At 36.2% G+C, this 16,153-nt stretch overlaps 1 protein-coding gene across 1 annotated transcript in view; it reads left to right on the forward strand.

Moving 5' to 3' along the window:
- Positions 1-6,920, forward strand: part of LOC150079615 (hypoxanthine-guanine phosphoribosyltransferase-like) — a 95,373-nt gene extending 88,453 nt beyond the window's left edge. The window contains exons 7-8 of the mRNA XM_090383136.1: positions 6,646-6,722; positions 6,837-6,920. Coding sequence (XP_090239262.1) covers positions 6,646-6,722; positions 6,837-6,920 — 161 coding nt within the window. The remainder of the gene's footprint in view (positions 1-6,645; positions 6,723-6,836) is intronic.
- Positions 6,921-16,153: the final 9,233 nt, after the last annotated feature.

Here is a 16,153-nt window from a genome sequence, read left to right on the forward strand (position 1 = left end):
TCTACAGGTTAAGAAGAAATCAAACACTTGAATCTTTTCTTTACACTTTTAGTTGCAATGTTTTTTTCAAAAGACTGAAAAACACATGAATATAAAGTGATCATTAGTTGTGTAATGTGCAAAATAGCTAATCCTTTTTACAAGTAGCTCATTTGGCTATTGTTTTTGTTTTTCTCTAAAATAGAATTATGGTTACTTAATGATTCTTCCTTGCCATTTCATTTATGCCTCCCATGTAATTTGTATTTAGATAAAAGTATATTTTCTTTCTATAAAAATGTTTGAAAATAAGATATTGATTCAGCCATTAATTTTATTTGTTATTTTGTGGGAATACATAGTAAAGTCTTTTTTGTTATTATTTTTTAAGAAAATAGAACTAGTGATAAATAGTATTTTACTTGTTATAAAGTTTCCTATGTTAAGCATATATATTTTATTTTAAAAATTATTTGTTTATTATATTTCTTACATTGCAAGCAGTGCACTCATACAATTGTTATAGAATTTTAAAGTTTAAAGACTGTTAGAAATTGAAAGTAATGTGCCAGCAGAAAGAAATAGAAGCAAAAAAATGTGAATTTTCCTAATTGGTTGAATGCTGGTTTGTTTTTATTTGCATTGCAGAATTTGTGGAGTGTTTATTAATTACATAGTTCTGGGAACTATAAATTCACTTGCCTCAAGTATCGACATATCATGAATCAGAAGCTGTCAGTAATTATTTATGCTGTAGATGAAATTAAGTGCATAAATATAGGAATCTGTTGGTGAGTGGAAGATTAAAATTTTAATGGTTACCTAGAGATTTAATTTAAATACATACTCTTCACTTTGACTACAAATTTATAATTTGGAATAGATGGAAGTTCTAATGGAAATATTCTACAATGTATTACTGGTCATATGCATGGCTTCTTGACATGTTTTTCTCCAACTGTGAACAAAGTTAGTGATGTCAGTGTTCTGTCTTACTGTCAGTATATTAATTTAAACAGCTTATTTGGTTTTTAACAAGTTGTTTGGCTCAATCCTTCACGAGAGCTTATTGTATAAGCTGGAACACGTTGGGATTATTGTAAAAATTCAAAGATGGATTGCTGGGTGGCTGCAGGGCAGAAGGCATAATGTTGTGATTAATGGATATTCTTCAGATTGGTGTAAAGTTAGAAGTAGGGTTCCCCAAGGATCGGTTCTTGGACCACTGTTGTTTCTGATTTTCATAAATGACATTGATGATGGGATAGAAGGCTTGATGTCAAAATTTGCTGATGTAAAGATTGGTAGAGAATTAATGATCAGTACCAAGCAGTGCTCCTTCAGGATAACTTGAATAGGCTGCAAGAATGGTCAGAAAAATGACGGCTATGTTTTAATGCAGCAAAATGTAAGGTCTTTCACTTGGGGAACAGCAACCCCAAAATAAATTGCACACTTGGTGGAGTTGAATTAAAAACAGTAGAGGAAGAAAGGAAGATTTACATAACAGAGCCTTCTGTGTACCATCGATGATTTATTGAACATTATCTGTAGAGTTAGGAGGTCATAGTCCCACATAGATCTTACAACTGTATAAGACAGTTGTAAGATCACATTTGAAATACTGTGTTCAAGTATGGAGACCTCATCTGAAAAAAGATATTGAACTTCTTGCAAGGGGTCCAAAGATGGGCACCTCCATGGTGAGATCGGTAGAAAGGTGGCCCTATAAGAAAAGACTGTATATGTGAGCTACAGAGCTTGGCAACCAGGCACTTCAGAGGTTAGCATTAGCATTAGTATTAGTAGAGGCATATGATGCAAGAAAGCAAGCTTATTCAGCATCAGCCAAAAAAAAAAAAAAAAAAAAAAAAAACCCTCTCCCATTTCACCCCTCCGTTCGTTCGAAATACCTGTCCAGTTGAGCTTTAAATTTGTTTAGGCTATCAACTTCAACAACAAGTGATGGAAGTCGGTTCCACCAACCAACCACCCGCTGGCCAAAGGCAAATTTCCGCACATCTATCCGACATCCGTCCTTCCTCAATTTGAATTTATGCCCTCTGAGGTGATTATTCTGAGAAAGATGAAGAATCCCATTGGCATTGAGCATGCTCAAACCATTCAAAGCCTTATACACCTCTATCAGATCACCTCGCTGGTGCCTAGTCTCCAGACTCTGTAATTTGCAAAACTTAAGCCTTTCTTCGTAAGAGCAACCCTTTGTTCCATTTACTAATCTTATTGCCCTTCTCTGTACCCGTTCCAGCAGCTCTACATCCTTCTTGAAATGAGGCCTCCAGACCTGTATACAGTACTCAAGATGTGGCCTAACCATTGCCTTATACAAGGGAATAATCACCTCCTTATCCCTGCTAGAAAAATTCCTGTATATCATTGACAAGACACCATGAGCTACTCTTGCAGCTCGTCTGCACTGCTCAGAGAACTTCATATCTGCCTGCACAATTACCCCCAGGTCCTTTTCATTCTCCACCACTGTCAGTGTAGTACCGCAGAGTTGATACATTGCTCTGGGGTTACTGTTACCCATATGTAGTACTTTACATTTGTCAATGTTAAACTTCATTTGCCACCTCTCAGCCCATCTGTTCAACCTTTCCAGATCCTGTTGCAGCAGCATAGCGTCAGTAGTGTCCTTAATGATCCTGCCAACCTTTGTATCATCTGCAAACTTAGACATTAAACTTGATATCCCATCATCAATATCATTCATAAACACCGAAAACAACAACGGACCCAACACTGAACCCTGAGGAACTCCACTAATAACATTAGTCCACGTTGAGCAGTGTCCATTGATTACCACTCTCTGTCTTCTGCCACTCAACCATCCCCTTATCCATAGCAGCAATTTGCCTCCAATGCCACACTGCTCCAATTTGTGCAGCAGTCTTCCATGTGCAACAGTATCAAAAGCCTTTCTAAGATCCAAATATATAATATCAAAGTTATTCCCTGCATCCAGTTCTTTTGTGACTACATCATAGTATCCAATCAAATTGGTCAGGCAAGACCTGCCCTTAAAAAAACCATGCTGCGTCTGAGCTATAACTGAATTCTTGTCTAGATGATCCTGCAGTGCTTCTTTAACCAGTGCCTCCATTAATTTACCTGGAACAGAAGTTAAACTAACAGGTCTATAATTACTTGTGTCAGCCTTTGATCCTCCTTTGTGAATTGGGGTTACATTTGCACATCTCCAGTCTATGGGTACCTCCCCTGAGTCCAAAGAAGCTCTCATTATTATGGCTAGGGGTTTGCATACTTCCTTTGCTGCCTCCTTTAATATAACTGGATAGATCCCATCCACCCCAGGTGCCTTTTTTATGTTTATCCTCAACAATCTCTCCTCCACTTTCCTCTCAGTTATTACAAAATCATCCAGCTCACTGCCAATGTTTACTTTACCTACATCATTCTCCTTCCTGAATAACTCCTCATGCGTGAATGTAGATGCAAAATACTCGTTTAGATTGTTAGCCACCTGAGCAGGATCCTCAACTGTTGAACCATCAATATCCAGTGGACCAATCTGATTCATCCCTTTCCTTCTCGAGTTCAAGTATGTAAAGAACTCCTTTCTGTTTTTCTTTGCATCCTTTGCCAAGGATTTTTCGTAGTCTGCCTTTGCCTGCCTAATCTCCTTTGTGACTTGGTTACAGACCAACTTATATCTATCATAGGCTTCCATGTCACCCATTAATTTGTATGTATCCCATGCATTTTTCTTCTCTGCTACATGTCTCATTAGTCCATCTGACAACCATTTAGGCCTAAACCTTGAACAATATTTCTTAGTTGGTATGTAAAGCCTGGTAGCCACCAAGATTAGTTCCTTGAATGCTTCCCATTTTGAGTTTGCTGTTGGTAACATCATCGGTTGGTCCCACTGTATAGAATTTAAATACTGTCTCAGACCATCATAGTCGCCTTTACGAAAACAAAAACCCTTCCCTTTACCTCTGATGGTAGTTACCTCCTTGAGTAAATCCCACTTCAACACACTGTGATCACTGCCACCTAGTGGTTCATTTATCTGCAGGTTCTTAATGCATGAAGAATCACTACTGATAATCAGATCAAGAGTATTGCTCCCTCTTGTTGCCTCACGAACATGCTGATGTAGAAAACAATCATCCAATAAATCCACAAAAGCCTTGCTAGTGTGCGAGTGACCAACCCACAAATTCCAGTCAATATCTGGGAAATTAAAATCCCCCATTATAAGACTCTCTGATTTACTGGCCCACTCTATTTCCCTGTACAATATATTATTATACTCATCAGAGTCATTAGGCCTATAGCACACTCCTACTCTCAATTTTGATTTCCCTATGCTTATGTCACACCAAACTGACTCGACACTGCCCTGTCCATCGATGTCAACTGGCTTCACTTCCTTTGACTTTATGTGTTTCTTAATTAATAGCATAACCCCTCCTCCCCTCCTGTCCTGTCTATCCTTTCTATATACATTGTATTCCCCAAATTCCAGTTCCGCATTACTTATATCTGTGTGACACCATCTCTGATATCCCAACAATATCTGCCTTTGATGTTTTGAGCAATACCTCAAATTCATCAAATTTATTTACCAAACTCCTAGCATTGGTGTACATGCAGGTATACATGCACCTGTTTCTATTCTTAGCTACCCTAACACAACCCATGTGTTTACTTGTAACGCAATGACTACCAGCAGTCTCTGAAATATCCTGCATCTTGTTTTTCAGACTTCTGCTCATTTGAATAGAAGCAGTGCAAGAATCACTTCCACCTCTGCCAGTGGCTACTGTTAATCTATTAGTCCTTGTATCCCCCCCAACTAGCAGTTTTCCGACCCACCTTCAACAACAAGTGATGGAAGTCAGTTCCACCAATCAACCACCCGCTGGCCAAAGGCAAATTTCCGCACATCTATCCGACATCCGTCCTTCCTCAATTTGAATTTATGCCCTCTGAGGTGATTATTCTGAGCAAGATGAAGAATCCCATTGGCATTGAGCATGCTCAAACCATTCAAAGCCTTATACACCTCTATCAGATCACCTCGCCGGTGCCTAGTCTCCAGACTCTGTAATTTGCAAAACTTAAGCCTTTCTTCGTAAGAGCAACCCTTTGAGAGCAACCCAGGTGACCTGATTGAGGTTTATAAGGCTCTGAAAGGGGTTAGTAAAATGAATGAAGGTGGAATTTTCACTGTTATAGAGAATTCTAGAACTTGAAGGCATAAATTACAGGGGAAGAGGTTTAGACTAGATTGTAGGAAATTTTCTTTTGTCCAGTGAGTTGTCGATTGCTGGAACAGGTTGCCTTCACAAGTAGTTCAGGCTGAGAGTTTGAATAAATTAAAAGAACAGTGCTGGATAGTTACCTATGTGAGGAGGGAAGCAAATAATTTGTATTTGCTTATCTACTCATGTTTCCCCCCTCCTCAGTCAGTGCAGCAAAAACCTTTAGCTTCCTTGCACTATATGCAGGATACAGTTTGTTACCACTTTTGCTAAGCCTATATATGTATTCTTGCTAATTGTTCCTTTTAAAAAATATTAATATTATGTAGGCTTTTGAAGCACTAAAAAACATCCAAAATTTTAAGGTTGCCCTGTACATTTAATATAAAATTGTAAACTTGAATTAAAGGCACCTGCTTAGAATTAGAAAGACAGGAAATAATACCAGTATATTTACAATTTATTATATATATATATATATATATATATATATATATATATATATATATATATATATATGCATATTTTTACAGAAATATACATTGTTGCTCACATTTTAAAACTCAAGAATTTGTTCTTCATGAGATGAAAATGTTAATCAATATTGGTTATGTTTTTAGGTTTATTTTTGAGTTCTCAAAAAGTATACTCTTGGGACTGGTAATTTCTTATAGCACTTCCATATCGAGGCATTGTTTACAGGGAAACTAATTTTCAGTACAGTACTAAACATGCTACAAGGAATGGCTCATTTACATAACAGAGCCTTCCGTGTACACATATAGTATTAGTAAGGGCAATCATATTATCACTCGTGTTTATAGGTTTTGGTCTTGAAAGTGTACTGTACACTTTCTTCACAATTAATTATGCGCCAATAAAACCCAACCAACCATCACAATTAATTGTGCAGTGTAAACTTTAAAGCAAAATGTGAAAGATGGCTGAAAAAAGACATGGCAAATATAAGATTAGGCACGAATTTTCAAGGCAAAAAATTAGAAGTCGATTTTATATGCCACGTCAACTTAAACGCCAGAATATACATTATATAGTTCCCTTGAGGAAATTACATCCTGTGCCTTTCAGAACCCTAGTCTAGATCAGTGGTTCCCAATTTGCATGCTGTGACCTACTTCAGGTGTGCTGTGATATTTGAAAAACTCCATTCAGTTCAGTGGCAATTACTCTTTAGGTGCGCTGCAAATATAGTGTCTTTTAACGGTCAGTTGTGGTTCGAGTGACAAAAGGTTGGAAACCACTGGTCTAGATAACTATAAAGTTCCTTGAATATATTAGATATCTAAGACCAGGGATATGATTAGTCATTAAAATTAATGTAATTTACTTTCATTTTCTTTTTTTTTTGTTTTTAATAAAAAAAATCTGTTTCAATTATTTTCTATAGATTGTGGATTTGAAGTTCCAGATAAGTTTATTGTTGGATATGCAATTGACTATAATGAACATTTCAGAGACATAAATGTAAGTTTTAATTCTGATGGTCTTGCCTTTATTATAACTTACTATTAAGCATATAAATTTAATATATTGTATAATTATTTTGTGTTTTATTATGCTTTTTGATATATTTTTTAGCATGTCTGCATTGTTAACGAATATGGAAAAATGAAGTTTGGATCAGCATATGGAAAAAAAAAGATCATGCAGAATATAGTATAACTGAATTTTCTGATAAAAATTGGTATTTTCAATTGATTGAATTATTTAATAAAGCTGTTGTCTTGCGGAATGTGAGAGCAGCCTAATTTTGTTCAATAAAATAACAGAATGTATTTCTTTGTTTAGAATTAAGAACATATCGTGTGTGTATAGTAGTGCATGTTATATTTTTCATTTCACATTACAGTCACATAAAAGTAAGTAGCACAGTTAAATGCTATACCAAAATAACCAGAAGTAATTTTACTGTAAAAGGGTTTTCATTTAAAAAACATTTCTTTAAAAGCTTTTCTTAAAACATTTCTTGCACTAAATCTGTTACTATAAAAGCAGTATTTTTGGTATTCTTAAGAAAGAACTGTGAAATCTAAAATTTTGTGCTCTCCCTTTACATGTTCCTGTAAAGGGAAAGCACAAAGACAAAGCAGCCATTTATTTTCTCAACTGCTTTGCCAAATTTCTGGTAAATACTGTTCAGCTGTCTTTTAACGAGATAGCACTATCTCATTAAGAGACAGCTGGACAGTATTTATCAGAAACTACTATCAAAACAGCAGTTAGGGCAGTGTATTGGGTTGTTTAAGGTAAATTCTGAGAATATCAATGCAAATGAGGCCCTTGTTGTATTTGTTTGAAAGATGCAATATTAGGCAGCTCATTACAAATTCAAGTGTGTTCTGCTGTAAGAATGAAGACTATTGCATTATCATGCAGTTTTAATAAAAGGACTATGGGATCCGGTGTATTGAAGTTGATAACTTTAAATATAAGAAGGAACTTACCTTTGTTATTTTTTTAAAAGTGTATACAACAAATGCACACAATAAAATTAATTACAATCATGAATTTTAGCACTCAAGAAACAAGTTGCATCCCACTCTGTCAGCCTAAACAATGATTGGACACCCAATTGCCACAAATCTCAGAATGTTAAAATGTACTACCAGTTTCAAGTGAGACGCTAAAAGAGAAGTTCATTTTAAATTTCACAAATTGCTTATTTAAATAAGTTAATTTAAACTTATTTTAATAAGTAACTTGTCTTTTAGTATCTCGCTTAAAATTTGTATTGCAGTACATATCAGTATTCTGAGGTTTGCAGCAGCTAGTGTCTGTTTGTTTTTTAGACTGAAGGAGCAGTATGTAGCTTATTTTTAAATGCAAAAATTCATGATCATAAGTTTATTGTGTGTTGTACACAAGGTACATAAGTAGTACTTTGAAAAAAATAGTGAAGGTAAGTTCCTTACGTTTAAAATTATCAGTGAAGTAAAATTCTGCTGGCTACAAAAACAGATGAAAGGACAAGATAGTTTTGTAAAGCATCTTATAATTTTTCTGAGGTCATACAGCTTTAGCTATATTATAACTTTGAGTTTCTCTCTTTTAGTGATATCTGTTATTCAGTGGACCTTGTAACTTAGCACAATATGATCTTGGAAATTACTGTATACTGTTTCAGTAAGGTGAAGTCTAACAGTGATTTCAATGAAATAATTATTATTAGATATTTGGGCATAACTTAAAATGGAAGATATTTTCTTTCCATGAAGGCTATATGCTTTTCTAGCTGTCTTCATTTAATTATCAGTAATGGATGATGTATTTTAGCCTCTTTTATAGAGAAGTACTTCTCATTGTAAGTTATGGTAAATTATATCAGTGAAATGCTTATTCAATATTTTGGATTTGGAATAACAACCGAGTAAAACTTCATATTTGAAACACATTTCAAGAAATTCAAAAATTTTTAACAATTTTTAAAAATTTTAAAAACTGCTTAAAGGATCCTAAGTAATTCAAGTTTAATGCTGTCTGAATAAAATATAATGTTTAATGAAATGAATATTAAAATACTTTAATACATAAGTTAACCTTCCATCACTTCTACCATCCAGTTTAATAAGGACGCTTGTGAAGTGTCTGTGTGATTCCTTTTTTGTTTTAATTTAAAAAAAATAATTTTTATCTTTTTTACTGAATTGAAATGGTGATCTATTAATTATGATTTGCTAAACCCAATTAAAAATATCAAACAAAAATAAATATAAGGAACCAATAATAATAGTTTTTATCAGAATTTAAGGTCACTGATCCCCCAGACTGAAACCCAGACACTCTCATGGCATCTGGCCGATGCAGTGTGAACATCTGTATTTTTGTAAGCTGTTTACATTTAGCTTGTGAAATCAAAGCTCTATGGCAAGATTTAGACACCTGTCAGTGGCATGTCACACATGCCACATGGGAATTGCCAAGAAGAAAGGCACACTTTTTGCTCATATGGCTATCATGTAATTTATAGTAAAATTAAAGTAGAAAATACTGTATAACCAGTTAGAGAAGATTGGTGGGCAAAGGTACATGGGAAGATTTGATTTCATTATAAAAAAAAAAAAAAAAACAAGAAAAATTTAAAAAAGTGGTGTCTGACAAACTATGCTAGCAGTGTAGGTTAAATGAATGTCTCTGTTTTTACTAATATACCAAATTTTGTTAATTTTTCATAAAGGAGTAAGTCTCTAAGTGAAACCATTTCTTTTCAAATACCTATATCCAGAGAAATGACTCTCATGTTTACATCATATACCTATGAGAATCACACCATAAGTCATAGCCACATCAGATTTTTTTTTTTTTTTTTTGTGAATTACTGTATTCAAGTAAAACTTGTTTCACATGTTCTCCTAATAATGAAACAGATCATCTTAAAACAGCCATTTGATATGAGGGCACCACATTATAATAAAATAGTGGCATGCATCTCTTATGAGAATAATTTTTCACTACAGCATTGAGGCAACTCATTACAGTAGTTTCTGAAAAGATATGATAAATGCATCATGAAGACTTTTTCTGGTGTCCATAACAAATGAATGAATGACCTCTTATTTATATTGTTTCCACATTTAACTAAGCATAAAGTTCTTTCATGAGTATAATTATTTCATATATTATTTTTATTCCAAAATGGGATATGGAATTTGGAGGATCAAATGTGCTTTGGCAAACCTGGGTTGGATTGCATTGGATTGTGTTGGGTTGTTTTGAATCGGCACTAAAACAGCTTACTTTTTAAAGCATTAGAATGTTAGCAAAAGATCTTCAAGTTCTCACATAATTGATGGGATTTGAATATAAAATTTTCCAGTGAGTGACAAGAGTAACAAAGTAGTGAGAATACAATCTATATTCATAAAATTCTAATGTTAATTGTGATAATGTTTGAACTGATTTTTTACTGTTTTTCAATAAAGACTGATCATAATTTTTCATGAACAACCATACTGCTTGCTATTTCTAGTTGGGCTGCAGAATTTAAGACCAAACCAAGCTGCATCACACAGCAACTGCACAAATGACTTGTGACATGGTGGGAACTTGGCGGTTGATCAAGTTTATATCTGTTCAGTTTCGCCTACATAACAATGGATGTGACATGCTAGGAACAGTATGCTGCTCTCAAATTTTGTTTCCATCTCAAGAAAACATCAGCTGAAGCATATGATACGTTAAAAGAGGCTTATGGTGAATCTATGCTTCCATACAGCACAGCTCGCAGGTTGTTTAAAATGTTTAAAGATGGACATGATTCAATCACAAAAATCAGCAGTCATCGCACTGCTATCACCACAGAAACCATAAACACTGCTTCTGTAATCATGAGAGATCATTGTATAACAGTAAGGCAGAGATGGCAGAGATGTTTAGAATATCAGTAGGAAGCACACACATGGTATTCTCCATGACCATTTGCATGTGTTTGTGCACACTGGGTTCCAAGACTATTCCCACCTGAGTAACAGCAAGTTTGCATGGCAGTGTGTTAGGATCTGCAACAGATGGTTACTGAAGATGGTGAGGTTCTGCACAAGGTGAAAACAGTGGATGAGACATGGCTTCATCATTTCAACCTAGAGAGTAAGCAACAAAGCTCTGTTTGGAAGTCTGGGTCATTGCCAACACCGAAACTTCTGCAGGAAAGGTTATAGTCATCTCTTTTTTTTTTGATGTTCAAGGAATGGTTTACCAGCATGTTGCGCCACATTATATAATTGTTACTGGACCTTTGTCGCAAGTTACCACAATTGCATGCAGTGGGTGGATGCTGCGTCATGCCAATGTGAGACCTCACATTACTTGTACTGTCATTGTGTACTTAGTCAGCATTAATGTCAAATGTGTTCCTCATCTGCCCTACAGCCCTGACCTTGCAAATTTCTTTTTTATTTCCAAAGTTAAGGAAGGAGCTGCAAGGAAAATGTTTCCAGTCATCAGAAGTTGTAAAGACAGAGGCAATTCTCAAATGCATGTCAAAAAAAAATGGCTTCCACCATGTTTTAGAAGGATGGCAGAAATGTCGGAGTAAGTGCATTTTATCAAATGGGGACTACTTTGAAAAGGACTATCAAAATATGGATGATTAATAAAGGTATGTAGGCGCCTCCGTAGCCATGTGGGAAGGAGCAGTAGTGCGAAGCACACGCTTCTTGATTAGACCGGGGTTCGAGCCCATCACCACCAAATACGGAGGATGCGGAAAAGTCAGGGAATGACCACCGCATATCCCGGAGCAATATGGCCTTAGTTGCTAATGCTCCTAAAAACCAAATAACAAACAATAACAATAAAGGTATGTTGTAAAAAAAATTATGATCATTCATTATTAAACAGCCCTTGTATATTTAGTAAGAAAATTGAAGGTATGTACCAATCTAAGGAGAAAAAGTGATTTATGTTCAGGAGGAATTGGTAATTACAAGGTAGCCCAGAAATGTCTTGTGGGGGGGGCCCTCAACTTATTATTATTTTTTTAATTACAGATATTACTTGTTTGTTGCAGACGTTTAGGACTGCAAAACCACAAACAACAAATATTTAAAGTGATGGAAAAGGTGGTTGGGGAATTACATTCCAGGTAAGGTGGACAATACAGAAACACAATTATTAAACAATAGAAAAAGGTAAAATTATCAATGAAAATTATTCATATAAAAGTACATAGGTGTTTAATCCATAAAAATCATCTACACAGCTTGACAAGCTGAGAGTTGATAAGGGTGATTTGTTGATGGAAGAGCTACATGTAGAGGGGGTAGATGCATTACAGCTTTATGCAGTAGAGGTAGAAATCATTTTCAAGGACTGTGTGATTGTAAAACATGCACATGTAAATCTACCTGTAATTGTACAGACATAATGCAAAATAAACTATATGAACCAACATACTATGACTCGTACAACTGATGCACCAGAAATCCCCAAATTAGAAACAACTGTAATAAATTTTCCAGCAGCACAATCTATCCTTCTTTACATTTGTACTTGCATAATGCCTTTGCAGTTTTAAGCAACATCTACTTCCTTGCCATGGAGACATTTTGGAAAGGTTGTGATGACCACACAATTACTTTAAATGAGTAGTTGGAGTGATGATTTTGAAGAGACTGCTTAATAAACACAAGCATAGTGCATCACCTGCATTTGAAATATTCATTTCAAACACAGAAATACACAAATTACTTGTGTTTGATATGAATAATTCAAAAAATGAAACAGTGCATTATCTGTGTTTGAAATGAATATTTTAAAAACATAATGCACTATGTTTGCATATTTTTGAAACAAAAAGGCAAAAAATTAGTTACACGAGAGACAACAAGCAAGTTTTGGGACCAAATTTTTTTTTGTTTTTACCAAATACAAAAATATTTTGCCTTTCCTGAAGTTTATTATCAGGTCCCTTTATTTAATCCATTCGCAGACTTCTTTTTGTGGCAGTTTTAAGCTTTATTGTATCCAGGATGGAAATGACTTTTCAGAAGTAGGTGAATATTTTGCTTATTTATTTCTAGGAATATAGAATGAATTCCCAGTAACATCAGCACAGGACATCACAAGAGCTCTGGAACTAGAGAGACAGCATCCCCATACCACCCATTTCTAGTCCTTACCATATCCATTGCAGGTTAAAGGTGATAGAGATTACAGGTTTCTGTTCATAATGGAAGAAACTAGACTGACATATAACAATCACCAGTATTTAGGTCTTAATATGAGAGTTTTACCCTCAGACTCATCACTGGTCTTAATTTTGTGCAAATTTGGACTAGCGTACATTAAATATTTCAGTTTACTGTGTTTCTCCCTTATCACTCATGAACTATTTTACCTTTACGGATTAATTCGGACACCAGAGACGTGGTGTCACACAGATATAAGGGATGCAGAACTGCAATTTGGGGAGTACAACGTCTACAGAAAGGATAGACAGGATAGGAAGGGAGGAGGGGTTATGTTATTAGTTAAGAAACACATAAAAACCAAGGAAGTGAAGCCAGTCGATATTGCTGGACAGTGCAGTGTCAAGTCAGTTTGGTGTGACATAAACATTGGGAGATCAAAATTGAGAGTAGGAGTGTGCTATAGGCCTAATGACTCTGATGAGTATAATAAGGAACTGTACAGGGAAATAGAGTGGGCCAGTAAATCAGAGTGTATTATAATGGGAGATTTTAATTTCCCAGATATTGACTGGAATTTGGGGGCTGGTTACTCACACACTAGCAGGACTTTTGTGGATTTATTGGATGATTGTTTTCTACATCAGCATGTTCGGGAGGCAACTAGAGGGAGTAATACTCTTGATTTGATTATCAGCAGTGATTCTTCATGCATTAAGAATCTGCAGATAAATGAACCACTAGGTGGCAGTGATCACAGTGTGCTGAAGTGGGATTTACTCAAAGAGGTAACTACCATTAGGGGTAAAGGGAAGGGTTATTGCTTCCGTAAAGGCGACTACGATGGACTGAGACAGTATTTAAATTCTATACAGTGGGACCAACTGATGATGTTACCAACAGCAAATTCAAAATGGGAAGCATTCAAAGAACTTATCTTGGAAGCTACTAGGCTTTACATACCAACTAAGAAATATTGTTCAAGGTTTAGGCCAAAATGGATGTCAGATGAACTAATGAGGCATATGGCAGAGAAGAAAAATGCATGGGATACATACAAATTAACACATGACACAGAAGCCTATGATAGATACAAGTTGATATGCAACCAAGTTACAAAGGAGGTTAGGCAGGCGAAGGCAGATTACGAGAAATCCTTGGCAAGGGATGCAAAGAAAAACAGCAAAGAGTTCTTTACTTATGTAAACTCTAGAAGGAAGGGGATGAATCAGATTGGTCCACTTGATATTGATGGGTCAAGTGTTGATGATCCTGCTCAGGTAGCTAACAAACTAAATGAATATTTTGCATCGACATTCACACATGAGGAGTTATTCAGCGAGGGGAATGCCAGAGGTGTATTCAACTCTAGCAGTAAGCTACAGAATCTTGAAATAACTGGGAGTAAAGTGGAGGAGAAACTGTTGAAGATAAACACAAGAAAGGCACCCGGGGTGGATGGGATCTATCCAGTTATATTAAAGGAGGCAGCAAAGGAAGTAAGCAAACCCTTAGCCATAATTATGAGAGCTTCCTTGGACTCAGGGGAGGTACCCATAGACTGGAAATGTGCAAATGTGACCCCAATTCACAAAGGAGGATCAAAGGCTGACACAAGTAATTATAGACCTGTGTGCTTAACTTCTGTTCCAGGAAAATTAATGGAGGCACTGGTTAAAGAAGCACTGCAGGATCATTTAGACAAGACTTCAGTTATAGCTCAGACACAGCATGGTTTTGTTAAGGGGAAGTCTTGCCTGACCAACTTGATTGGATACTATGATGCAGTCACAAAAGAACTGGATGCAGGGAATAACTTTTATATTATATACTTGGATCTTAGTAAGGCTTTTGATACTGTTGCACATGGAAGACTGCTACACAAATTGGAGCAGTGTGACATTGGAGGCAAATTGCTGCTATGAATAAAGGGGTGGTTGAGGGGGAGAAGACAGAGAGTGGTAATCAATGGACACTGCTCATCGTGGACTGATGTTATTAGTGGAGTCCCTCAGGGCTCAGTGTTGGGTCCATTATTGTTTTCTGTATTTATAAATGATATTGATGATGGTATATCGGGCTTAATGTCCAAGTTTGCAGACGATACAAAGGTTGGCAGGGCTGTCAAGGACACTACTGACACTATGCTGCTGCAACAGGATCTGGAAAGGTTGAGCAGATGGGCTGAGAGGTGGCAAATGAAGTTTAACATTGATAAATGTAAAGTACTACACATGGGAAACAGCAACCCCAGAGCAACGTATCAACTCTGTGGTACTACACTGACAGTGGTAGAGAATGAAAGGGACTTGGGGGTGGTTGTGCAGGCAGATATGAAGTTCTCTGAGCAGTGCAGACGGGCTGCAAGAGTAGCTCATGGAGTATTGTCAATGATATACAGGAATTTTTCCAGCAGGGATAAGGAGGTGATTATTCCATTGTATAAGGCGATGGTCAGGCCACACCTAGAGTACTGTATACAGGTCTGGAGACCTCATTTCAAGAAGGATGTAGAGCTGCTGGAACGAATACAGAGAAGGGCAACAAGATTAGTGAATGGAACAAAGGGGTGCTCTTACAAAGAAAGGCTTAAGTTTTGCAAATTACAGTGTCTGGAGACTAGGCACCAGCGAGGTGATCTGATAGAGGTGTATAAAGCCTTGAATGGTTTAAGCATGCTCAATGCTGATGGGATTCTTCCTCTAGCTCAGAAAAATCACCTGAGAGGGCATAAATTCAAATTGAGGAAAGACAGATGTAGGATAGACGTGCGGAAATTTGCCTTTAGCCAGCGGGTGGTTGGTTGGTGGAACAGACTTCCATCCCTTGTGGTGGAGGTTGATAGCCTAAATAAGTTTAAGGCTCAGCTGGACAGGTATTTGGAACGAACAGAGGGGTGAAGTGGAAGTGGGTTTTTTTTTTTTTTTTTTTGGCTGATGCTGCATAAGCTTGCTTTCTTGCATCAAATGCCTCTACTAATGCTAATGCTAATTCAACTGCTTGCTTATTTAGATAAAGAGAAAGGAGTTACAGCTGATCTAATTAGTAGTGCAGTTTACCTAAGTCCACTGCAGCTTCTACCACTGACAAAAAAAAAAAAAATTTTTTTTGTCAGAGGTGGAAATTAGTGACTGGAAAGAAGGCCAAGCACAAACAGGATCTAAGAATTTCAGTCCATAGTTTCACTAATTGTTGTTAGACGTTGGGTTTTTTTATTTCTACATTTCAAATGCAGGATTAAAATGTCTAATTTTCTTATTATACTGATAA

The sequence above is a fragment of the Mastigoproctus giganteus genome, chromosome 10 (assembly GCF_048544385.1).
Source record: "Mastigoproctus giganteus isolate SK-2022 chromosome 10, ASM4854438v1, whole genome shotgun sequence".
Lineage (NCBI taxonomy): Eukaryota > Metazoa > Arthropoda > Arachnida > Uropygi > Thelyphonidae > Mastigoproctus > Mastigoproctus giganteus.